Source organism: Mobula hypostoma, chromosome 22 (genome assembly GCF_963921235.1).
Source record: "Mobula hypostoma chromosome 22, sMobHyp1.1, whole genome shotgun sequence".
NCBI classification, from domain to species: domain Eukaryota; kingdom Metazoa; phylum Chordata; class Chondrichthyes; order Myliobatiformes; family Myliobatidae; genus Mobula; species Mobula hypostoma.
Genome location: NC_086118.1, coordinates 10,763,206 through 10,787,815, shown reverse-complemented (window position 1 = coordinate 10,787,815; position 24,610 = coordinate 10,763,206). Strand labels below are relative to the sequence as shown.

Below are 24,610 nucleotides of genomic sequence, written 5' to 3'. Positions count from 1 at the left end.
GTGATGTGAGTGAGGAGGAGAGTGATGTGAGTGGGGGAGGAGAGTGATGTGAGTGGGGGAGGAGAGTGATGTGAGTGAGGAGGAGAGTGATGTGAGTGGCGGAGGAGAGTGATGTGAGTTGGGGAGGAGAGTGATGTGAGTGGGGGGAGGAGAGTGATGTGAGTGGGGGAGGAGAGTGATGTGAGTGGGGGAGGAGAGTGATGTGAGTGGGGGGAGGAGAGTGATGTGAGTGAGGGAGGAGAGTGATGTGAGTGGGGGGAGGAGAGTGATGTGAGTGGGGGGAGGAGAGTGATGTGAGTGGGGAGGAGAGTGATGTGAGTGGGAGAGGAGAGTGATGTGAGTGGGGGAGGAGAGTGATGTGAGCGGGGGGAGTGATGTGAGTGGGGGGAGGGGAGTGATCTGAGTGGGGGAGGAGAGTGATGTGAGTGGGGAGAGCAGAGTGATGTGAGTGGAGGAGGAGAGTGATGTGAGTGGGGGAGGAGAGTGATGTGAGTGGGGGGAGGAGAGTGATGTGAGTAGGGGGAGGAGAGTGATGTGAGTGGGGAGAGGAGAGTGATGTGAGTGGGGGAGGAGAGTGATGTGAGTGGGGAGGAGAGTGATGTGAGTGCGGGAGGAGAGTAATGTGAGTGGGGGGAGGAGAGTGATGAGTGAGTGGGGAGGAGAGTGATGTGAGTGAGGGAGGAGAGTGATGTGAGTGTGGGGGAGGAGGGAGGAGAGTGATGTGAGTCGGGGAGGAGAGTGATGTGAGTGGGGGAGGAGAGTGATGTGAGTGGGGGAGGAGAGTGATGTGAGTGGGGAGGAGAGTGATGTGAGTGGGGGAGGAGAGTGATGTGAGTGGGGGGGAGGAGAGTGATGTGAGTGGGGAGGAGAGTGATGTGAGTGGGGGGAGGAGAGTGATGTGAGTGGGGAGGACAGTGATGTGAGTGGGGACGATGAGAGTGATGTGAGTGGGGGGGAGGAGAGTGATGTGAGTGGGGGAGGAGAGTGATGTGAGTGGGGGAGGAGAGTGATGTGAGTGGGGGGAGGAGAGTGATGTGAGTGGGGGAGGAGAGTGATGTGAGTGGGGGAGGAGAGTGATGTGAGTGGGGGGAGGAGAGTGATGTGAGTGGGGAGGAGAGTGATGTGAGAGGGGGGAGGAGAGTGATGTGAGTAGGGGGAGGAGAGTGATGTGAGTGAGGAGGAGAGTGATGTGAGTGGGGGGAGGAGAGTGATGTGAGTGGGGGGGAGGAGAGTGATGTGAGTGGGGAGGAGAGTGATGTGAGTGGGGAGGAGGGTAATGTGAGTGGGGGAGAGGAGAGTGATGTGAGTGGGTGGAGGAGAGTGATGTGAGTGGGGGGAGGAGAGTGATGTGAGTAGGGAGGAGAGTGATGTGAGTGGGGAGGAGAGTGATGTGAGTGGGGGGAGGAGAGTGATGTGAGTGGGGGGAGGAGAGTGATGTGAGTGGGGAGGAGAGTGATGTGAGTGGGGGAGGAGAGTGATGTGAGTGGGGGAGGAGAGTGATGTGAGTGGGGAGGAGAGTGATGTGAGTGGGGGGAGGAGAGTGATGTGAGTGGGGAGAGGAGAGTGATGTGAGTGGGGGGAGGAGAGTGATGTGAGTTGGGGAGGGGAGTGATGTGAGTGGGGGAGGAGAGTGATGTGAGTTGGGGAGGAGAGTGATGTGAGTGGGGGGAGGAGAGTGATGTGAGTGAGGAGGAGAGTGATGTGAGTGGGGGAGGAGAGTGATGTGAGTGGGGGAGGAGAGTGATGTGAGTGAGGAGGAGAGTGATGTGAGTGGGGGGGAGGAGAGTGATGTGAGTGGGGGAGGAGAGTGATGTGAGTGGGGAGGAGAGTGATGTGAGTGGGGGGAGGAGAGTGATGTGAGTGGGGAGGAGAGTGATGTGAGTGGGGGAGGAGAGTGATGTGAGTGAGGGAGGAGAGTGATGTGAGTGGGGGGAGGAGAGTGATGTGAGTGGGGGGAGGAGAGTGATGTGAGTGGGTGGAGGAGAGTGATGTGAGTGGGGGGAGGAGAGTGATGTGAGTGGGGAGGAGAGTGATGTGAGTGGGGAGGAGAGTGATGTGAGTGGGGGAGGAGAGTGATGTGAGTGGGGGAGGAGAGTGATGTGAGTGGGGGAGGAGAGTGATGTGAGTGGGGGGGAGGAGAGTGATGTGAGTGGGGGAGGATAGTGATGTGAGTGGGGGGAGGAGAGTGATGTGATTGGGGGAGCAGAGTGATGTGAGTGGGGGTACGGGGAGTGATGTGAGTGGGGAGGAGAGTGATGTGAGTGGGGAGGAGAGTGATGTGAGTAGGGGGGAGGAGAGTGATGTGAGTGGGGAGGAGAGTGATGTGAGTGGGGAGAGGAGAGTGATGTGAGTGGGGGAGGAGAGTGATGTGAGTGGGGGAGGAGAGTGATGTGAGTGGGGAGGAGAGTGATGTGAGTGGGGAGAGGAGAGTGATGTGAGTGGGGGAGGAGAGTGATGTGAGTGGGGGAGGAGAGTGATGTGGGTGGGGAGAGGAGAGTGATGTGAGTAGGGGGGAGAGTGATGTGAGTGGGGGGAGGAGAGTGATGTGAGTGGGGAGGAGAGTGATGTGAGTGGGGGGAGGAGAGTGATGTGAGTGGGGGAGGAGAGTGATGTGAGTGGGGGAGGAGAGTGATGTGAGTGGGGGAGGAGAGTGATGTGAGTGGGGGAGGAGAGTGATGTGAGTGGGGAGGAGAGTGATGTGAGTGGGGGAGGAGAGTGATGTGAGTGGGGGGGAGGAGAGTGATGTGAGTGGGGAGGAGAGTGATGTGAGTGGGGAGAGGAGAGTGATGTGAGTGAGGGGAGGAGAGTGATGTGAGTGGCGGAGGAGAGTGATGTGAGTGGGGGAGAGGAGAGTGATGTGAGTGGGGCGGAGGAGAGTGATGTGAGTGGGGGAGGAGAGTGATGTGAGTGGGGGGAGGAGAGTGATGTGAGTGGGGGGAGGAGAGTGATGTGAGTGGGGAGGAGAGTGATGTGAGGAGGAGGGAGAGTGATGTGAGTGGGGGGAGGAGAGTGATGTGAGTGGGGAGGAGAGTGATGTGAGTGGGGAGAGGAGAGTGATGTGAGTGGCGGGGAGGAGAGTGATGTGAGTGGGGGGAGGAGAGTGATGTGAGTGGGGGAGGAGAGTGATGTGAGTGGGGAGGAGAGTGATGTGAGTGGGGGGAGGAGAGTGATGTGAGTGGGGGGAGGAGAGTGATGTGAGTGGGGGAGGAGAGTGATGTGAGTGGGGGAGGAGAGTGATGTGAGTGGGGGAGGAGAGTGACGTGTGTGGGGGGAGGAGAGTGATGTGAGTGAGGGAGGATAGTGATGAGAGTGGGGGGGAGGATAGTGATGTTAGTGGGGAGGAGAGTGATGTGAGTGGGGAGAGGAGAGTGATGTGAGTGGGGGAGGAGAGTGATGTGAGTGGGGGGAGGAGAGTGATGTGAGTGGGGGAGAGGAGAGTGATGTGGGGGAGAGGAGAGTGATGTGAGTGGGGGAGGAGAGTGATGTGAGTGGGGGGAGGAGAGTGATGTGAGTGGGGGGGGAGAGTGATGTGAGTGGGGAGGAGAGTGATGTGAGTGGGGAGGAGAGTGATGTGAGTGGGGGGAGGAGAGTGATGTGAGTGGGGGAGGAGAGTGATGTGAGTGGGGAGAGGAGAGTGATGTGAGTGGCGGGGAGGAGAGTGATGTGAGTGGGGGGAGGAGAGTGATGTGAGTGGGGGAGGAGAGTGATGTGAGTGGGGAGAGGAGTGATGTGAGTGGAGGTGGAGAGTGATGTGAGTGGGGGAGGAGAGTGATGTGAGTGGGGGAGGAGAGTAATGTGAGTGAGGAGGAGAGTGATGTGAGTGGCGGAGGAGAGTGATGTGAGTGGGGGGAGGAGAGTGATGTGAGTGGGGAGGAGAGTGATGTGAGTGGGGGGAGGAGAGTGATGTGAGTGGGGGAGGAGAGTAATGTGAGTTGGGGAGGAGAGTGATGTGAGTAGGGGGAGGAGAGGAATGTGAGTGAGGAGGAGAGTGATGTGAGTGGCGGAGGAGAGTGATGTGAGTGGGGGAGAGGAGAGTGATGTGAGTGGGGGAGGAGAGTGATGTGAGTAAGGGAGGAGAGTGATGTGAGTGGGGAGGAGAGTGATGTGAGTGGGGAGGAGAGTGATGTGAGTGGGGGGAGGAGAGTGATGTGAGTGCGGGGAGGAGAGTGATGTGAGTTGGGGAGGAGAGTGATGTGAGTGGGGGAGGAGAGTGATGTGAGTGGGGAGGAGAGTGATGTGAGTGGGGGGAGGAGAGTGATGTGAGTGGGGGGGAGGAGAGTGATGTGAGTGGGGGGAGGAGAGTGATGTGAGTGGGGGAGGAGAGTGATGTGAGGGGGGAGGAGAGTGATGTGAGTGGGGGAGGAGAGTGATGTGAGTGGGGGAGGAGAGTGATGTGAGTGGGGGAGGAGAGTGATGTGAGTGGGGGGAGCAGAGTGATGTGAGTGGGGAAGAGAGTGATGTAAGGAGGAGGGTGATGTGAGTGGGGGGGAGGAGAGTGATGTGAGTGGGGGGGAGGAGAGTGATGTGAGTGGGGGGAGGAGAGTGATGTGAGTGGGGGGGAGGAGAGTGATGTGAGTGGGGAGGAGAGTGATGTGAGTGGGGGGGAGTTGAGTGATGTGAGTGGGGGGAGGAGAGTGATGTGAGTGGGGGGAGGAGAGTGATGTGAGTGGGGGGAGCAGAGTGATGTGAGCGGGGAAGAGAGTGATGTGAGTGGGGTAGCAGAGTGATGTGAGTGAGGAGGAAAGTGATTTGAGTGGGGAGGGGAGTGATGTGAGTGAGGGAGGACAGTGATGTAAGTGGTGGGGGAGGAGATTGATGTGAGTGGGGGAGGAGGAGAGTGATGTGAGTGGGGGGAGGAGAGTGATGTGAGTGGGGGAGGAGAGTGATGTGAGTGAGGAGGAGAGTGATGTGAGTGGGGAGGAGAGTGATGTGAGTGGGGGAGAGGAGAGTGATGTAAGGAGGAGGGTAATGTGAGTGGGGGAGAGGAGAGTGATGTGAGTAGGGGGAGCAGAGTGATGTGAGTGGGGGAGGATAGTGATGTTAGTGGGGGGAGGAGACTGATGTGATTAGGGGGAGGAGAGTGATGTGTGTGGGGATAAGGGGAGTGATGTGAGTGGGGAGGAGAGTGATGTGAGTGGGGAGGAGAGTGATGTGAGTAGGGGGTGGAGAGTGATATGAGTGGGGAGAGGAGAGTGATGTGAGTGGGGAGAGGAGAGTGATGTGAGTGGGGGAGGAGAGTGATGTGAGTGGGGGGAGGAGAGTGATGTGAGTGGGGAGGAGAGTGATGTGAGTGTATGAGGAGAGTGATGTGAGTGGGGGAGGAGAGTGATGTGAGTGGGGAGGAGAGTGATGTGAGTGGGGGGAGGAGAGTGATGTGAGTGGGGAGGAGGAGAGTGATGTGAGTGGGGGAGGAGAGTGATGTGAGTGGGGGGCAGGAGAGTGATGTGAGTGGGGGGAGGAGAGTGATGTGAGTGGGGGGAGGAGAGTGATGTGAGTGGGGGGAGGAGAGTGATGTGAGTGGGGGAGGAGAGTGATGTGAGTGAGGGAGGAGAGTGATGTGAGTGGGGGGGAGGAGAGTGATGTGAGTGGGGAGGAGAGTGATGTGAGTGAGGGAGGAGAGTGATGTGAGTAGGGGAGGAGAGTAATGTGAGTGAGGAGGAGAGTGATGTGAGTGGGGGAGGAGAGTGATGTGAGTGGGGGAGGAGAGTGATGTGAGTGGGGAGGAGAGTGATGTGAGTGGGGAGGAGAGTGATGTGAGTGGGGGAGTAGGAGAGTGATGTCAGTGGGTGGAGGAGAGTGATGTGAGTGGGGGAGGAGAGTGATGTGAGTGGGGGGAGGAGAGTGATGTGAGTGGGGAGGGGAGTGATGGGAGTGAGGGAGGAGAGTGATGTGAGTGGGGCAGAGGAGAGTGATGTGAGTGAGGAGGAGAGTGATGTGAGTGGGGGGAGGAGAGTGATGTGAGTGGGGGGAGGAGAGTGATGTGAGTGGGGAGGAGAGTGATGTGAGTGGGGGGGAGCAGAGTGATGTGAGTGAGGAGAGGAGAGTGATGTGCGTGGGGGGGAGGAGAGTGACGTGAGTAGGGGAGAGGAGTTATGTCAGTGGAGGTGGAGAGTGGTGTGAGTGGGGGAGGAGAGTGATGTGAGTGGGGGGAGGAGAGTGATGTGAGTGAGGAGGTGAGTGATGTGAGTGGGGGAGGAGAGTGATGTGAGTGGGGAGGAGAGTGATGTGAGTGAGGAGGAGAGTGATGTGAGTGGGGGAGGAGAGTGATGTGAGTGGGGGAGGAGAGTGATGTGAGTGAGGAGGAGAGTGATGTGAGTGTGGGAGGAGAATGATGTGAGTGAGGGAGGACAGTGATGTAAGTGGTGGGGGAGGAGATTGATGTGAGTGGGGGAGGAGGAGAGTGATGTCAGTGGGAGGAGGAGAGTGATGTGAGTGGGGGAGGAGAGTGATGTGAGTGAGGAGGAAAGTGATGTGAGTGGGGAGGGGAGTGATGTCAGTGAGGGAGGAGAGTGATGTGAGTGGGGGAGGGGTGTGATGTGAGTGGGGAAGGAGAGTGATGTGAGTGGGGGGGAGCAGAGGGATGTGAGTGGGGGAGGATAGTGATGTGAGTGGGGGGAAGGAGAGTGATGTGATTGGGGGAGGAGAGTGATGTGTGTGGGGGTAAGGGGAGTGATGTGAGTGGGGAGGAGAGTGATGTGAGTGGGGAGGAGAGTGATGTGATAGGGGGGTGGAGAGTGATGTGAGTGGGGAGGAGAGTGATATGAGTGGGGAGAGGAGAGTTGTGTGAGTGGGGGCTGAGAGTGATGTGAGTGGGGGGTCGATAGTGATGTGAGTGGGGAGGAGAGTGATGTGAGTGGGGAGAGGAGAGTGATGTGAGTGGGGGAGGAGAGTGATGTGGGTGGGGGAGGAGAGTGATGTGGGTGGCGAGAGGAGAGTGATGTGAGTAGGGAGGAGAGTGATGTGACTGGGGGAGGAGAGTGATGTGAGTGAGGAGGTGAGTGATGCGAGTGGGTGGAGGAAAGTAATGTGATTGGGGGAGCAGAGTGATGAGAGTTGGGGAGGAGAGTGATGTGAGTGAGGGAGGAGAGTGATGTGAGAGGGGGAGGAGAGTGATGTGAGGTGGGAGGAGAGTGATGTGAGTGAGGGAGGAGAGTGATGTGAGTGGGGGGGAGGAGAGTGATGTGAGTGAGGAAGAGAGTGATGTGAGTAGGGAGAGGAGAGTGATGTGAGTATATGAGGAGAGTGATGTGAGTGGGGGAGGATAGTGATGTGATTGGGGGAGAGGAGAGTGATGTAAGTGATGTAGGAGAGTGATGTGAGTGAGGGAGGAGAGTGATGTGAGTGGGGGGAGGAGGGAGGAGAGTGATGTGAGTGGGGAGGAGAGTGATGTGAGTGGGGAGGAGAGTGATGTGAGTGCGGGGGAGGAGAGTGATGTGAGTGGGGGAGGAGAGTGATGTGAGTGGGGAGAGGAGAGTGATGTGAGTGGCGGGGAGGAGAGTGATGTGAGTGGGGGGAGGAGAGTGATGTGAGTAGGGGAGGAGAGTGATGTGAGTAGGGGAGAGGAGTTATGTCAGTGGAGGTGGAGAGTGATGTGAGTGGGGGAGGAGAGTGACGTCATTGGGGGGAGGAGAGTGATGTGAGTGAGGTGGTGAGTGATGTGAGTGCGGGAGGAGAGTGATGTGAGTGTTGGGGAGGAGAGTGATGTGAGTGGGGAGGAGAGTGATGTGAGTGGGGGAGGAGAGTGATGTGAGTGGGGGAGGAGAGTGATGTGAGTGAGGAGGAGAGTGATGTGAGTAGGGGGAGGAGAGTGATGTGAGTGAGGAGGAGAGTGATGTGAGTGGGGAGAGGAGCGTGATGTGAGTGGGGAGAGGAGAGTGATGCGAGTGGGGGAGGAGAGTGATGTGAGTAAGGGAGGAGAGTGATGTGAGTGGGGAGGAGAGTGATGTGAGTGGGAGGAGAGTGATGTGAGTGGGGGAGGAGAGTGATGTGAGTGCGGGGAGGTGAGTGATGTGAGTGGGGGGAGGAGAGTGATGTGAGTAGGGGGAGCAGAGTGATGTGAGTGGGGAGGAGAGTGATGTGAGTGGGGGGGAGTTGAGTGATGTGAGTGGGGGGGAGGAGAGTGATGTGAGTGGGGGGAGGAGAGTGATGTGAGTGGGGGGAGGAGAGTAATGTGAGTGGGGGGAGGAGAGTGATGTGAGTAGGGGGAGGAGAGTGATGTGAGTGGGGGGAGGAGAGTGATGTGAGTGGGGGAGGAGAGTGATGTGAGTAAGGGAGGAGAGTGATGTGAGTGGGGAGGAGAGTGATGTGAAGGAGGAGAGTGATGTGAGTGGGGGGAGGAGAGTGATGTGAGTGGGGGGAGGAGAGTGATGTGAGTGGGGGAGGAGAGTGATGTGAGTAGGGGGAGGAGAGTGATGTGAGTGGGGAGGAGAGTGATGTGAGTGGGGGGGAGGAGAGTGATGTGAGTGGGGGGGAGGAGAGTGATGTGAGTTGGGGAGGAGAGTGATGTGAGTGGGGGGAGGAGAGTGATGTGAGTGGGGAGGAGAGTGATGTGAGTGGGGGAGGAGAGTGATGTGAGTGAGGGAGGAGAGTGATGTGAGTGGGGAGGAGAGTGATGTGAGTGTTTGGGAGGAGAGTGATGTGAGTGGGGGAGGAGAGTGATGTGAGTGAGGGAGGAGAGTGATGTGAGTGGGGGGAGGAGAGTGATGTTAGTGGGGAGGAGGAGAGTGATGTGAGTGGGGGGAGGAGAGTGATGTGAGTGGGGGAGGAGAGTGATGTGAGTGAGGAGGAAAGTGATGTGAGTGGGGAGGGGAGTGATGTCAGTGAGGGAGGAGAGTGATGTGAGTGGGGGAGGGGTGTAATGTGAGTGGGGAAGGAGAGTGATGTGAGTGGAGGGGAGGAGAGTGATGTGAGTGGGGGAGGATAGTGATGTTAGTGGGGGGAGGAGACTGATGTGATTGGGGGAGCAGAGTGATGTGTGCGGGGGTACGGGGAGTGATGTGAGTGGGGAGGAGAGTGATGTGAGTGGGGAGGAGAGTGATGTGAGTAGGGGGGTGGAGAGTGATGTGAGTGGGGAGGAGAGTGATGTGAGTGGGGAGAGGAGAGTGATGTGAGTGGGGGAGGAGAGTGATGTGAGTGGGGGGTCGATAGTGATGTGAGTGGGGAGGAGAGTGATGTGAGTGGGGAGAGGAGAGTGATGTGAGTGGGGGAGGAGAGTGATGTGAGTGGGGGAGGAGAGTGATGTGGGTGGGGAGAGGAGAGTGATGTGAGTAGGTAGGAGAGTGATGTGACTGGGGAGGAGAGTGATGTGAGTGAGGAGGTGAGTGATGCGAGTGGGTGGAGGAAAGTAATGTGATTGGGGGAGCAGAGTGATGAGAGTTGGGGAGGAGAGTGATGTGAGTGAGGGAGGAGAGTGATGTGAGAGGGGGAGGAGAGTGATGTGAGGTGGGAGGAGAGTGATGTGAGTGAGGGAGGAGAGTGATGTGAGTGGGGGAGGAGAGTGATGTGAGTGAGGAGGAGAGTGATGTGAGTGGGGAGAGGAGAGTGATGTGAGTATATGAGGAGAGTGATGTGAGTGGGGGGAGGAGAGTGATGTGAGTGGGGGAGAGGAGAGTGATGTGAGTGATGGAGGAGAGTGATGTGAGTGGGGGAGGGGAGTGATGTGAGTGGGGGAGGAGGGAGGAGAGTGATGTGAGTGGGGAGGAGAGTGATGTGAGTGGGGAGGAGAGTGATGTGAGTGCGGGGGAGGAGAGTGATGTGAGTGGGGGAGGAGAGTGATGTGAGTGGGGAGAGGAGAGTGATGTGAGTGGCGGGGAGGAGAGTGATGTGAGTGGGGGGGAGGAGAGTGATGTGAGTGGGGGAGGAGAGTGATGTGAGTAGGGGAGAGGAGTTATGTCAGTGGAGGTGGAGAGTGATGTGAGTGGGGGAGGAGAGTGATGTGATTGGGGGGAGGAGAGTGATGTGAGTGAGGTGGAGAGTGATGTGAGTGCGGGAGGAGAGTGATGTGAGTGTTGGGGAGGAGAGTGATGTGAGTGAGGAGGAGAGTAATGTGAGTGGGGGGAGGAGAGTGATGTGAGTGGGGGAGGAGAGTAATGTGAGTGAGGAGGAGAGTGATGTGAGTAGGGGGAGGAGAGTGATGTGAGTGAGGAGGAGAGTGATGTGAGTGGGGAGAGGAGAGTGATGTGAGTGGGGAGAGGAGAGTGATGCGAGTGGGGGAGGAGAGTGATGTGAGTAAGGGAGGAGAGTGATGTGAGTGGGGAGGAGAGTGATGTGAGTGGGGAGGAGAGTGATGTGAGTGGGGGGAGGAGAGTGATGTGAGTGCGGGGAAGTGAGTGATGTGAGTGGGGGGAGGAGAGTGATGTGAGTGGGGGAGGAGAGTGATGTGAGTGGGGGAGGAGAGTGATGTGAGTGGGGGGGAGGAGAGTGATGTGAGTGGGGGGAGGAGAGTGATGTGAGTGGGGGGGAGGAGAGTGATGTGAGTGGGGGAGGAGAGTGATGTGAGTGGGGGAGGAGAGTGATGTGAGTGGGGGAGGAGAGTGATGTGAGTGGGGAGGAGAGTGATGTGAGTGGGGGAGGAGAGTGATGTGAGTGGGGGAGGAGAGTGATGTGAGTGGGGAGGAGAGTGATGTGAGTGGAGGAGGAGAGTGATGTGAGTGGGGGGGAGGAGAGTGATGTGAGTGGGGGGAGGAGAGTAATGTGAGTGGGGGGAGGAGAGTGATGTGAGTAGGGGGAGGAGAGTAATGTGAGTGAGGAGGAGAGTGATGTGAGTGGGGGGGAGTCGAGTGATGTGAGTGGGGGGAGGAGAGTGATGTGAGTGCGGGGAGCAAAGTGATGTGAGTGGGGGGAGGAGAGTGATGTGAGTGGGGAGAGGAGAGTGATGTGAGTGGGGGAGAAGAGTGATGTGAGTGAGGAGGAGAGTGATGTGAGTGGGGGAGGAGAGTGATGTGAGTGAGGGAGGAGAGTGATGTGAGTGGGGGAGGAGAGTGATGTGAGTGGGGGAGGAGAGTGATGTGAGTGGGGAGAGGAGAGTGATGTGAGTGGGGAGAGGAGAGTGATGTGAGTGGGGGGAGGAGAGTGATGTGAGTGGGGGGAGGAGAGTGATGTGAGTGAGGGAGGATAGTGATGAGAGTGGGGGGGAGGAGAGTGATGTGAGTGGGGAGGAGAGTGATGTGAGTGGGGGGAGGAGAGTGATGTGAGTAGGGAGGAGAGTGATGTGAGTGGGGGGAGGAGAGTGATGTGAGTGGGGGAGGAGAGTGATGTGAGTGGGGGAGGAGAGTGATGTGAGTGGGGGAGGAGAGTGATGTGAGTGGGGGAGGAGAGTGATGTGAGTGGGGGAGGAGAGTGATGTGAGTGGGGAGGAGAGTGATGTGAGTGGGGAGGAGAGTGATGTGAGTGGGGGGAGGAGAGTGATGTGAGTGGGGGAGGAGAGTGATGTGAGTGGGGAGAGGAGAGTGATGTGAGTGGGGGGAGGAGAGTGATGTGAGTGGGGGGAGGAGAGTGATGTGAGTGGGGGAGGAGAGTGATGTGAGTAGGGAGAGGAGAGTGATGTGAGTGGGGGAGGAGAGTGATGTGAGTGGGGGAGGAGAGTGATGTGAGTGGGGGGAGGAGAGTGATGTGAGTGAGGAGGAGAGTGATGTGAGTGTGGGAGGAGAGTGATGTGAGTGTTGGGGAGGAGAGTGATGTGAGTGAGGAGGAGAGTGATGTGAGTGGGGGGGAGGAGAGTGATGTGAGTGGGGGAGGAGAGTGATGTGAGTGAGGAGGAGAGTGATGTGAGTAGGGGGAGGAGAGTGATGTGAGTGAGGAGGAGAGTGATGTGAGTGGGGAGAGGAGAGTGATGTGAGTGGGGAGAGGAGAGTGATGTGAGTGGGGGAGGAGAGTGATGTGAGTGGGGGAGGAGAGTGATGTGAGTGGGGGAGGAGAGTGATGTGAGTGGGGGAGGAGAGTGATGTGAGTGGGGGAGGAGAGTGATGTGAGTGGGGGGAGGAGAGTGATGTGAGTGGGGGAGGAGAGTGATGTGAGTGGGGGAGGAGAGTGATGTGAGTGGGGGGAAGGAGAGTGATGTGAGTGGGGGGAGGAGAGTGATGTGAGTGGGGGGGAGGAGAGTGATGTGAGTGGGGGGAGGAGAGTGATGTGAGTGGGGGGAGGAGAGTGATGTGAGTGGGGAGGAGAGTGATGTGAGTGGGGGGAGGAGAGTGATGTGAGTGGGGGAGGAGAGTGATGTGAGTGGGGGAGGAGAGTGATGTGAGTGGGGGAGGAGAGTGATGTGAGTGGGGAGGAGAGTGATGTGAGTGGGGAGGAGAGTGATGTGAGTGGGGGGAGTTGAGTGATGTGAGTGGGGGGAGGAGGGTAATGTGAGTGGGGGAGAGGAGAGTGATGTGAGTAGGGGGAGCAGAGTGATGTGAGTGGGGGAGGAGAGTGATGTGAGTGGGGGGGAGTTGAGTGATGTGAGTGGGGGGGAGGAGAGTGATGTGAGTGGGGGGAGGAGAGTGATGTGAGTGGGGGGAGGAGAGTGATGTGAGTGAGGAGGAGAGTGATGTGAGTGGGGAGGGGAGTGATGTGAGTGAGGGAGGAGAGTGATGTGAGTGGGGGGAGGAGAGTGATGTGAGTGGGGAGGAGAGTGATGTGAGTGGTGGGAGGAGAGTGATGTGAGTGAGGGAGGACAGTGATGTAAGTGGGGGGGGAGGAGATTGATGTGAGTGGGGGAGGAGGAGAGTGATGTCAGTGGGTGGAGGAGAGTGATGTGAGTGGGGGAGGAGAGTGATGTGAGTGAGGAGGAAAGTGATGTGAGTGGGGAGGGGAGTGATGTCAGTGAGGGAGGAGAGTGATGTGAGTGGGGGAGGGGTGTAATGTGAGTGGGGAAGGAGAGTGATGTGAGTGGAGGGGAGGAGAGTGATGTGAGTGGGGGAGGATAGTGATGTTAGTGGGGGGAGGAGACTGATGTGATTGGGGGAGGAGAGTGATGTGTGCGGGGGTACGGGGAGTGATGTGAGTGGGGAGGAGAGTGATGTGAGTGGGGAGGAGAGTGATGTGAGTAGGGGGGAGGAGAGTGATGTGAGTGGGGAGGAGAGTGATGTGAGTGGGGAGAGGAGAGTGATGTGAGTGGGGGAGGAGAGTGATGTGAGTGGGGGGTCGATAGTGATGTGAGTGGGGAGGAGAGTGATGTGAGTGGGGAGAGGAGAGTGATGTGAGTGGGGGAGGAGAGTGATGTGAGTGGGGGAGGAGAGTGATGTGGGTGGGGAGAGGAGAGTGATGTGAGTAGGGAGGAGAGTGATGTGACTGGGGGGAGGAGAGTGATGTGAGTGAGGAGGTGAGTGATGTGAGTGGGTGGAGGAAAGTAATGTGAGTGGGGGAGCAGAGTGATGAGAGTTGGGGAGGAGAGTGATGTGAGTGAGGGAGGAGAGTGATGTGAGAGGGGGAGGAGAGTGATGTGAGGTGGGAGGAGAGTGATGTGAGTGAGGGAGGAGAGTGATGTGAGTGGGGGGAGGAGAGTGATGTGAGTGGGGAGGAGAGTGATGTGAGTAGGGAGAGGAGAGTGATGTGAGTATATGAGGAGAGTGATGTGAGTGGGGGAGGAGAGTGATGTGATTGGGGGAGAGGAGAGTGATGTAAGTGATGTAGGAGAGTGATGTGAGTGAGGGAGGAGAGTGATGTGAGTGGGGGGAGGAGGGAGGAGAGTGATGTGAGTGGGGAGGAGAGTGATGTGAGTGGGGAGGAGAGTGATGTGAGTGCGGGGGAGGAGAGTGATGTGAGTGGGGGAGGAGAGTGATGTGAGTGGGGAGAGGAGAGTGATGTGAGTGGCGGGGAGGAGAGTGATGTGAGTGGGGGGAGGAGAGTGATGTGAGTAGGGGAGGAGAGTGATGTGAGTAGGGGAGAGGAGTTATGTCAGTGGAGGTGGAGAGTGATGTGAGTGGGGGAGGAGAGTGACGTCATTGGGGGGAGGAGAGTGATGTGAGTGAGGTGGTGAGTGATGTGAGTGCGGGAGGAGAGTGATGTGAGTGTTGGGGAGGAGAGTGATGTGAGTGAGGAGGAGAGTGATGTGAGTGGGGGGGAGCAGAGTGATCTGAGTGGGGGACGAGAGTGATGTGAGTGAGGAGGAGAGTGATGTGAGTAGGGGGAGGAGAGTGATGTGAGTGAGGAGGAGAGTGATGTGAGTGGGGAGAGGAGAGTGATGTGAGTGGGGAGAGGAGAGTGATGCGAGTGGGGGAGGAGAGTGATGTGAGTAAGGGAGGAGAGTGATGTGAGTGGGGAGGAGAGTGATGTGAGTGGGAGGAGTGTGATGTGAGTCGGGGGGAGTTGAGTGATGTGAGTGCGGGGAAGTGAGTGATGTGAGTGGGGGGAGGAGAGTGATGTGAGTAGGGGGAGGAGAGTGATGTGAGTGGGGAGGAGAGTGATGTGAGTGGGGGGGAGTTGAGTGATGTGAGTGGGGGGGAGGTGAGTGATGTGAGTGGGGGGAGGAGAGTGATGTGAGTGGGGGGAGGAGAGTAATGTGAGGGGGGAGGAGAGTGATGTGAGTAGGGGGAGGAGAGTAATGTGATTAGGGGGGAGGAGAGTGATGTGAGTGGGGGAGGAGAGTGATGTGAGTAAGGGAGGAGAGTGATGTGAGTGGGGAGGAGAGTGATGTGAGTGGGAGGAGTGTGATGCGAGTCGGGGGGAGTTGAGTGATGTGAGTGGGGGGAGGTGAGTGATGTGATTGGGGGGAAGAGAGTGATGTGAGTAGGGGGAGGAGAGTGATGTGAGTGGGGAGGAGAGTGATGTGAGTGGGGGGGAGTTGAGTGATGTGAGTAGGGGGGAGGTGAGTGATGTGAGTGGGGGGAGGAGAGTGATGTGAGTGGGGGGAGGAGAGTAATGTGAGGGGGAAGGAGAGTGATGTGAGTGGGGTAGGAGAGTGATGTGAGTGAGGAGGAAAGTGATTTGAGTGGGGAGGGGAGTGATGTGAGTGAGGTAGGAGAGTGATGTGAGTGGGGCAGAGGAGAGTGATGTGAGTGGAGGAGGAGAGTGATGTGAGTGGGGAGAGGAGAGTGATGTGAGTGGGGAGAGGAGAGTGATGTGAGTGGGGGAGGAGAGTGATGTGAGTGGGGGGAGGAGAGTGATGTGAGTGAGGGAGGAGAGTGATGTGAGTGGGGGAGGAGAGTGATGTGAGTGAGGAGGAGAGTGATGTGAGTGGGGGGAGGAGAGTGATGTGAGTATATGAGGAGAGTGATGTGAGTGGGGGGAGGAGAGTAATGTTAGGGGGAAGGAGAGTGATGTGAGTGGGGTAGGAGAGTGATGTGAGTGGGGAGGAGGAGTGTGATGTGAGTGGGGAGGGGAGTGATGGGAGTGAGGGAGGAGAGTGATGTGAGTGGGGCAGAGGAGAGTGATGTGAGTTGAGGAGGAGAGTGATGTGAGTGGGGAGAGGAGAGTGATGTGAGTGGGGAGAGGAGAGTGATGTGAGTGGGGGAGGAGAGTGATGTGAGTGGGGGGAGGAGAGTGATGTGAGTGAGGGAGGAGAATGATGTGAGTGGGGGAGGAGAGTGATGTGAGTGAGGAGGAGAGTGATGTGAGTGGGGAGAGGAGAGTGATGTGAGTATATGAGGAGAGTGATGTGAGTGGGGGAGGATAGTGATGTGATTGGGGGAGAGGAGAGTGATGTAAGTGGGGTAGGAGAGTGATGTGAGTGGGGAGGAGAGTGATGTGAGTGAGGGAGGAGAGTGATGTGAGTGTGGGGGAGGAGGGAGGAGAGTGATGTGAGTCGGGGAGGAGAGTGATGTGAGTGGGGAGCAGAGTGATGTGAGTGGGGGAGGAGAGTGATGTGAGTAGGGGAGGAGAGTGATGTGAGTGGGGAGAGGAGAGTGATGTGAGTGGCGGGGAGGACAGTGATGTGAGTGGGGGGAGGAGAGTGATGTGAGTAGGGGAGAGAAGTAATGTCAGTGGAGGTGGAGAGTGATGTGAGTGGGGGAGGAGAGTGACGTCTTTGGGGGGAGGAGAGTGATGTGAGTGAGGTGGTGAGTGATGTGAGTGCGGGAGGAGAGTGATGTGAGTGTTGGGGAGGAGAGTGATGTGAGTGAGGAGGAGAGTGATGTGATTGGGGGGGAGCAGAGTGATCTGAGTGGGGGACGAGAGTGATGTGAGTGAGGAGGAGAGTGATGTGAGTAGGGGGAGGAGAGTGATGTGAGTGAGGAGGAGAGTGATGTGAGTGGGGAGGAGGAGAGTGACGTGAGTGCGGTGAGGAGAGTGATGTGAGTGGGGGGAGGAGAGTAATGTGATGGGGGGAGCAGAGTAATGTGAGTGGGGGAGGAGAGTGATGTGAGTGAGGGAGGACAGTGATGTAAGTGGGGGGGAGGAGAGTGATGTGAGTGGGGGAGGAGGAGAGTGATGTCAGTGGGTGGAGGAGAGTGATGTGAGTGGGGGAGGAGAGTGATGTGAGTGAGGAGGAAAGTGATGTGATTGGGGCAGAGGAGAGTGATGTGAGTTGAGGAGGAGAGCGATGTGAGTGGGGGAGGAGAGTGATGTGAGTAGGGGAGGAGAGTGATGTGAGTGGGGAGAGGAGAGTGATGTGAGTGGGGGAGGAGAGTGATGTGAGTGGGGGAGGAGAGTGATGTGAGTGGGGGGAGGAGAGTGATGTGAGTGAGGGAGGAGAGTAATGTGAGTGAGGGAGGAGAATGATGTGAGTGGGGGGAGGAGAGTGATGTGAGTGAGGAGGAGAGTGATGTGATTGGGGAGAGGAGAGTGATGTGAGTATATCAGGAGAGTGATGTGAGTAGGGGAGGAGAGTGATGTGAGTGGGGGGAGGTGAGTGATGTGAGTAGGAGAGGAGAGTGATGTGAGTAAGGGAGAGGAGTTATGTCAGTGGAGGTGGGGAGTGATGTGAGTGGGGGAGGAGAGTGCTGTCAGTGGGGGGAGGAAAGTGTTGTGAGGGGGGAGGAGAGTGATGTGAGTAGGGAGAGGAGAGTGATGTGAGTGTATGAGGAGAGTGATGTGAGTGAGGAGGTGAGTGATGTGAGTGCGGGAGGAGAGTGATGTGAGTCGGGGAGGAGAGTGATGTGAGTGGGGATGAGAGTGATGTGAGTGAGGGAGGAGAGTGATGTGAGCGGGAGAGGAGGGAGGAGAGTGATGTGAGGGGGAATAGAGTGATGTGATTGGGGCAGAGGAGAGTGATGTGAGTGGGTGGAGCAGAGTAATGTGAGTGGGGAGGAGAGTGATGTGAGTGTATGAGGAGAGTGATGTGAGTGGGGGAGGATAGTGATGTGAGTGGGCAGGAGAGTGATGTGAGTGGGGGGAGGAGAGTGATGTGAGTGGGGAGGAGAGTGATGTGAGTGGGGGGGAGTTGAGTGATGTGAGTGGGGGGCAGGTGAGTGATGTGAGTGGGGGGAGGAGAGTGATGTGAATGGGGGGAGGACAGTAATGTGAAAGGGGGGGACGAGAGTGATGTGAGTGGGGGTGGAGACTGATGTGAGTGAGGGAGGAGAGTGATGTGAGTGGGGGGGAGGAGAGTGATGTGAGGGGGAGGAGAGTGATGTGTGAGGGAGGAGAGTGATGTCAGTAGGGGAGGAGAGTAATGTGAGTGAGGAGGTGAGTGATGTGAGTGAGGAGGAGAGTGATGTGAGTTGGGGGCAGGAGAGTGATCTGAGTGGTGAGGAGAGTGACGTGAGTGAGGAGGAGAGTGATGTGAGTGGGGGAGTAGGAGAGTGATGTCAGTGGGTGGAGGAGAGTGATGTGCGTGGGGGAGGAGAGTGATGTGAGTAAGGAGGAGAGTGATGTGAGTGGGGAGGGGAGTGATGTGAGTGAGGGAGGAGAGTGATGTGAGTGGGGCAGAGGAGAGTGATGTGAGTGAGGAGGAGAGTGACGTGATTGGGGGGAGGACAGTGATCTGAGTGGGGGAGGAGAGTGATGTGAGTGAGGAGGAGAGTGATGTGAGTGGGGGGAGCAGAGTGATGTGAGTGAGGAGAGGAGAGTGATGTGCGTGGGAGGGAGGAGAGTGACGTGAGTAGGGGAGAGGAGTTATGTCAGTGGAGGTGGAGAGTGGTGTGAGTGGGGGAGGAGAGTGACGTCATTGGGGGGAGGAGAGTGATGTGAGTGAGGTGGTGAGTGATGTGAGTGCGGGAGGAGAGTGATGTGAGTGTTGGGGAGGAGAGTGATGTGAGTGAGGAGGAGAGTGATGTGATTGGGGGGGAGCAGAGTGATCTGAGTGGGGGACGAGAGTGATGTGAGTGAGGAGGAGAGTGATGTGAGTAGGGGGAGGAGAGTGATGTGAGTGAGGAGGAGAGTGATGTGAGTGGGGAGAGGAGAGTGATGTGAGTGGGGAGAGGAGAGTGATGCGAGTGGGGGAGGAGAGTGATGTGAGTAAGGGAGGAGAGTGATGTGAGTGGGGAGGAGAGTGATGTGAGTGGGAGGAGTGTGATGTGAGTCGGGGGGAGTTGAGTGATGTGAGTGCGGGGAGGAGAGTGATGTGAGTGGGGGGAGGAGAGTGATGTGAGTGGGGGAGGAGAGTGATGTGAGTGGGGGGAGGAGAGTGATGTGAGTGGGGGGGAGAGTGATGTGAGTGGGGGGGAGGAGAGTGATGTGAGTGGGGGGAGGAGAGTGATGTGAGTGGGGGGAGGAGAGTGATGTGAGTGGGGGAGGAGAGTGATGTGAGTGGGGGGAGGAGAGTGATGTGAGTGGGGGGAGGAGAGTGATGTGAGTGGGGGAGGAGAGTGATGTGAGTAAGGGAGGAGAGTGATGTGAGTGGGGAGGAGAGTGTGAGTGGGAGGAGTGTGATGCGAGTCGGGGGGAGTTGAGTGATGTGAGTGGGGGGAGGTGAGTGATGTGATTGGGGGGAAGAGAGTGATGTGAGTAGGGGGAGGAGAGTGATGTGAGTGGGGAGGAGAGTGATGTGAGTGGGGGGGAGTTGAGTGATGTGAGTGGGGGGGAGGTGAGTGATGTGAGTGGGGAGAGGAGAGTGATGTGAGTGGGGAGAGGAGAGTGATGTGAGTGGGGGAGGAGAGTGATGTGAGTGGGGGGAGGAGAGTGATGTGAGTGAGGGAGGAGAGTGATGTGAGTGGGGGAGGAGAGTGATGTGAGTGAGGAGGAGAGTGATGTGAGTGGGGAGAGGAGAGTGATGTGAGTATATGAGGAGAGTGATGTGAGTGGGGGAGGATAGTGATGTGATTGGGGGAGAGGAGAGTGATGTAAGTGGGGTAGGAGAGTGATGTGAGTGGGGAGGAGAGTGATGTGAGTGAGGGAGGAGAGTGATGTGAGTGTGGGGGGGGGAGGAGAGTGATGTGAGGGAGGAGAGTGATGTGAGTCGGGGAGGAGAGTGATGTGAGTGGGGAGCAGAGTGATGTGAGTGGGGGAGGAGAGTGATGTGAGTAGGGGAGGAGAGTGATGTGAGTGGGGAGAGGAGAGTGATGTGAGTGGCGGGGAGGACAGTGATGTGAGTGGGGGGAGGAGAGTGATGTGAGTAGGGGAGGAGAGTGACGTCTTTGGGGGGAGGAGAGTGATGTGAGTGAGGTGGTGAGTGATGTGAGTGCGGGAGGAGAGTGATGTGAGTGTTGGGGAGGAGAGTAATGTGAGTGAGGAGGTGAGTGATGTGAGTGAGGAGGAGAGTGATGTGAGTTGGGGGCAGGAGAGTGATCTGAGTGGTGAGGAGAGTGACGTGAGTGAGGAGGAGAGTGATGTGAGTGGGGGAGTAGGAGAGTGATGTCAGTGGGTGGAGGAGAGTGATGTGCGTGGGGGAGGAGAGTGATGTGAGTAAGGAGGAAAGTGATGTGAGTGGGGAGGGGAGTGATGTGAGTGAGGGAGGAGAGTGATGTGAGTGGGGCAGAGGAGAGTGATGTGAGTGAGGAGGAGAGTGACGTGATTGGGGGGAGGACAGTGATCTGAGTGGGGGAGGATAGTGATGTGAGTGAGGAGGAGAGTGATGTGAGTGGGGGGGAGCAGAGTGATGTGAGTGAGGAGAGGAGAGTGATGTGCGTGGGAGGGAGGAGAGTGACGTGAGTAGGGGAGAGGAGTTATGTCAGTGGAGGTGGAGAGTGATGTGAGTGGGGGAGGAGAGTGACGTCATTGGGGGGAGGAGAGTGATGTGAGTGAGGTGGTGAGTGATGTGAGTGCGGGAGGAGAGTGATGTGAGTGTTGGGGAGGAGAGTGATGTGAGTGAGGAGGAGAGTGATGTGATTGTGGGGGAGCAGAGTGATCTGAGTGGGGGACGAGAGTGATGTGAGTGAGGAGGAGAGTGATGTGAGTAGGGGGAGGAGAGTGATGTGAGTGAGGAGGAGAGTGATGTGAGTGGGGAGAGGAGAGTGATGTGAGTGGGGAGAGGAGAGTGATGTGAGTGGGGGAGGAGAGTGATGTGAGTGCGGGAAGAGTAATGTGAGTGGGGGGAGGAGAGTGATGTGAGTGGGGGAGGAGAGTAATGTGAGTGAGGAGGAGAGTGATGTGAGTGTGGGAGGAGAGTGATGTGAGTGTTTGGGAGGAGAGTGATGTGAGTGCGGGAGGAGAGTGATGTGAGTGAGGGAGGAGAGTGATGTGAGTGGGGGGGGAGGAGAGTGATGTGAGTGGGGGAGGAGGAGAGTGATGTCAGTGGGTGGAGGAGAGTGATGTGAGTGGGGAGGAGAGTGATGTGAGTGTATGAGGAGAGTTATGTGAGTGGGGGAGGATAGTGATGTGATTGGGGAGAGGAGAGTGATGTGAGTGGGAGGAGTGTGATGTGAGTGGGGGGAGGAGAGTGATGTGAGTGGGGAGGAGAGTGATGTGAGTGGGGGCGAGTTGAGTGATGTGAGTGGGGGGGAAGTGAGTGATGTGAGTGGGGGGAGGAGAGTGATGTGAGTGGGGAGAGGAGAGTGATGTGAGTGGGGGAGGAGAGTGATGTGAGTGGGGGAGGAGAGTGATGTGAGTGAGGGAGGAGAGTGATGTGAGTCGGGGGAGGAGAGTGATGTGAAGGGGAGGAGAGTGATGTGTTGGGGAGGAGAGTGTTGTCAGTAGGGAGAGGAGAGTAATATGAGTGAGGAGGTGAGTGATGTGAGTGAGGAGAAGAGTGATGTGAGTTGGGGGAGGAGAGTGATGTGAGTGGTGAGGTGAGTGATGTGAGTGAGGAGGAGAGTGATGTGAGTGGGGGAGGAGGAGAGTGATGTCAGTGGGTGGAGGAGAGTGATGTGAGTGGGGGAGGAGAGTGATGTGAGTGAGGAGGAAAGTGATGTGAGTAGGGGAGAGGAGTGATGTGAGTGGGGGGAGGAGAGTGATGTGAGTGCGGGGGAGGAGAGTGATGTAAGCAGGGGAGGCGAGTGATGTGAGTAGGGGAGAGGAGTGATGTGAGTGGAGGTGGAGAGTGATGTGATTGAGGGAGGAGAGTGATGTCAGTGGGGGAGGATAGTGATGTGAGTGGGTGAGGAGAGTGATGTGAGTGGGGGGGAGGAGAGTGATGTGAGTGGGGTGAGGAGAGTGACTTAATTGGGGGGTGGGAAAGGTGAGAGAGAAGCAAGAGAGGGGAAAGGGAGAGGGAAGTGAGTGAGGGCAAGGGGGAGAGGGATGTGAGTGGGGGGAGGAGAGAGATGTGTGTGAGGAGGAGAGTGATTTGAGTGGAGGAGGAGAGTGATGTAAGTGAGGCGGTGAGTGATGTGAGTGAGGCGGTGAGTGATGTGAGTGCGGGAGGAGAGTGATGTGAGTGGTGCGGAGAGTGATGTGAGTGAGGAGGAGAGTGATGTGAGTGTGGAAGAGAGTGATGTGAGTGGGGGGAGGAGAGTGATGTCAGTGGGGGAGGATAGTGATGTGAGTGGGTGGGGAGAGTGATGTGATTGGGGGAGAGGACAGTGATGTGAGTGGGGGAGGAGTGTGATGTGAGTGGCGGGGAGGAGAGTGATGTGAGTGGGGGGAGGAGAGTGACTTAATTGGGGGGTGGGAAGGGTGAGAGAGAAGCAAGAGAGGGGAAAGGGAGAGGGAAGTGAGTGAGGGCAAGGGGGAGAGGGATGTGAGTAGGGAGAGAGGGAAGGACAGCGAAGTGAGTGAGGGCAAGGGGAGAGGGATGTGTGTGGGGAGAGAGGGAAAGGAGAGGGAAGTGAGTGAGGGGAGGAGGAAGAGGTAAGAAAGTGAGTAAGCAGAAGGGGAGTGGGAATTGAGTAAGCAGAAGGGAGAGAAATTGCGAAGTGAGTGAGGGAAAGGGGAGTGGGACGCTAGTGAAGAAGATAGGGAAAGGAGAGAGAGAAGGGGGAGGTGGAAGCAAATTAGGGAAGGGTGAAGATGTAAGTGGGTGAGGGAGAGTGGGAAATGTGTGAAGAGAGAGAAGGAAGGGGTGAAGGGAATGAGAAGGGAGGAGGAAACAAGTAAGGGGGAGGAATGTAAATAAATTGGAGGGGGGAGGAATGTGTGTACAAGAGAAGGGAGGAAAAGCCAAAACTGTGTGGATGGGACAAGCTGAGTACTGAAAGCATGTTGCTTCATCATAGGATGGGTGGGGAATTGGAAGTCATTTTCAAATATCTGGTTTCAATCTGCCAATGTTTATATTTAAATTCTGCATCAACTCACCATCTCGATCCACCAAGCAACAAGCAAGACAATGGAGAGAACAAGGCACTCAAATTCTAATCTGCAAATATGGTGATCTTCTACCCTGTTCTAGCCCCTGCTACAATTCATCAACTTCAATTTATACTACAAATCCTCAAATCGCCCAGATTAAAATAAAAAATAATAATAATTAAGGACAGATTTATCCTTACACAGTATTAAAGTTCTTATAATGCAGCCAGTATTTGTAATTTACAGTGGGAAGAATTGTAGCCTTCTAGGAACAGAAGGATGGCACATGTAAGCAATGTACATAAGGAGCATGAATAATTTGTCTAACAGCACATCAGCAAGCAGCTGTGCCACCAAAGGACAGGGTCATTCATTATCTACCAAAACTCCATCTGGTGCACACACAAACTGCGGTGATTAGAGCTAAAAAGGGAATAAATTTGAAATAATTTGTTGAGTAATGAACACTTGCATGAATACTAAATATCAGAAATAAAATCACAGAATTGATGATTTTGTAATAAATAATAAATTAGTAATACAGTTTTATTATAAATATTGAAATTGGATAAAGCTGAAAGCACTGGAATACATGCTATACCCATTATTGGATTTAGGAGAAGGAACATCATCTCATTAGGATTTTAATTTATGCCATCAAATAAATATTATACAATGTTAGTTATGATATTGAAGCATAAACTGCACTAGGGAAAAACTAGATCAATACAATGTTAAAAATAAAATGGATACTGGGTAGCCTTGTGGATATTTCACTTATTTCACTAAGGGTAGCGAAATAATCAACAATGCATATTCCTCCGTTACAAGTTAAACACCCCTTAACCAAAATACTTGGCATTGGAAGTGTATTGGATTTTGGAATATGTGCATCTATATTATGAGATACCTTGGAGATGAGACCCAAGTCTAAACACAAAATTCATCTGGTGTTTACGTACAGTTTGACGTGATGGAACTGGGCCCTCCACAAACCTTCAGTGTTGAATGATGGGTCCCCGCAACCACCAACCACGTCTATTACCAGGTTCCAGTGCTGTGATTGGCTTCATATTCGTCAATGATTTCAAACAGCTGCCTGTTCCACAGAGACTATGATGGGGGGTAGTATATGTGGTATTTTTAATAATTTTGTGCATAAAACAATAATGTGTACATTGAACCATCAGAAAGGTAAGCTATTGCTACCTCGTCCTCCCGATGGACAGTCAGTGGCTGTTTGGTATTGCCATCATTCTCAGCTGAATGTATGTGTTACCAGTAAGCAGTCTTTGTATTACATTTGTTCATCATACATATGTACTGGTGCAGCCGTTCAGAGTGTTAGATTTTCATCAGCAAGGATCTTGGCAAATATATCAACGAATTTCTCTGCTTCTTCTTGATCAGCAGGCACTTTATCACTACAAATCTTTGAAAATCTAATGGCGTGCCTTTTCTTAAATTTCTGCAACCAGTCTGCTGAATATTCACGACTACCTTCAATTTTCAGTTCATCATGATAGATCTTTGCTTGTCTCATAATCAGCATACCGTTATGTGACACGTTCACTCCAACTCTGACAAATCCACTCTTTCAATATATGACTGAGATTTTCATTTTTCACTTTTTCTATCTTTTATTAACTTCTGCTCATTACACATGTGAGGCACTTCTCAGAACTGTCTGCGGTGTGCAGAGATCTACGCTTCACTTGGGAACGCTCCCAGCACCAGGTGAAATTTCCCATTGTAACTTCAAACAATTTCAGATTTTGGAGCTTCAGATAACCTGCAATACATTCTATGATACATCTAATTTAGATTAGTTATGCAATCTGAATCAGCTAGGACCCGTTGTGCAGCAGGAGCAAGGGGAGAGGGAAAGATGTGGGAGAAAAACAATGTTTGAGGTTATCAAACACAGACTATAGAAGAAGGATGCCTTTTCTCAATCCAAGCTTTCTTCATAGTTTTATAGAATAATTCCACAGACAAACCTCAAAATTCCAAGACTTTCGGTGCTGCTTAGAACGTTGCTGGAGAGATCAAGAGACTGCAGAAAAGCAAAAAAAAACATTATTCACATCAATTATGACATAGGAACATTGTTCAATAGGAATAATTGGAATAATGGGTATTTGTT

The 24,610-nt window shown here is 55.2% G+C and overlaps 1 protein-coding gene across 1 annotated transcript in view; it reads right to left on the bottom strand.

Annotated features, from left to right (window-relative positions):
* LOC134336622 (protein phosphatase 1 regulatory subunit 7-like) overlaps positions 1 to 24,610 on the bottom strand; it is a 170,862-nt gene that overhangs the window by 59,463 nt on the left and 86,789 nt on the right. Inside the window, exon 10 of the mRNA XM_063030965.1 lies at positions 24,465 to 24,520. Within this exon, the coding sequence (XP_062887035.1) occupies positions 24,465 to 24,520 (56 nt within the window). The remainder of the gene's footprint in view (positions 1 to 24,464; positions 24,521 to 24,610) is intronic.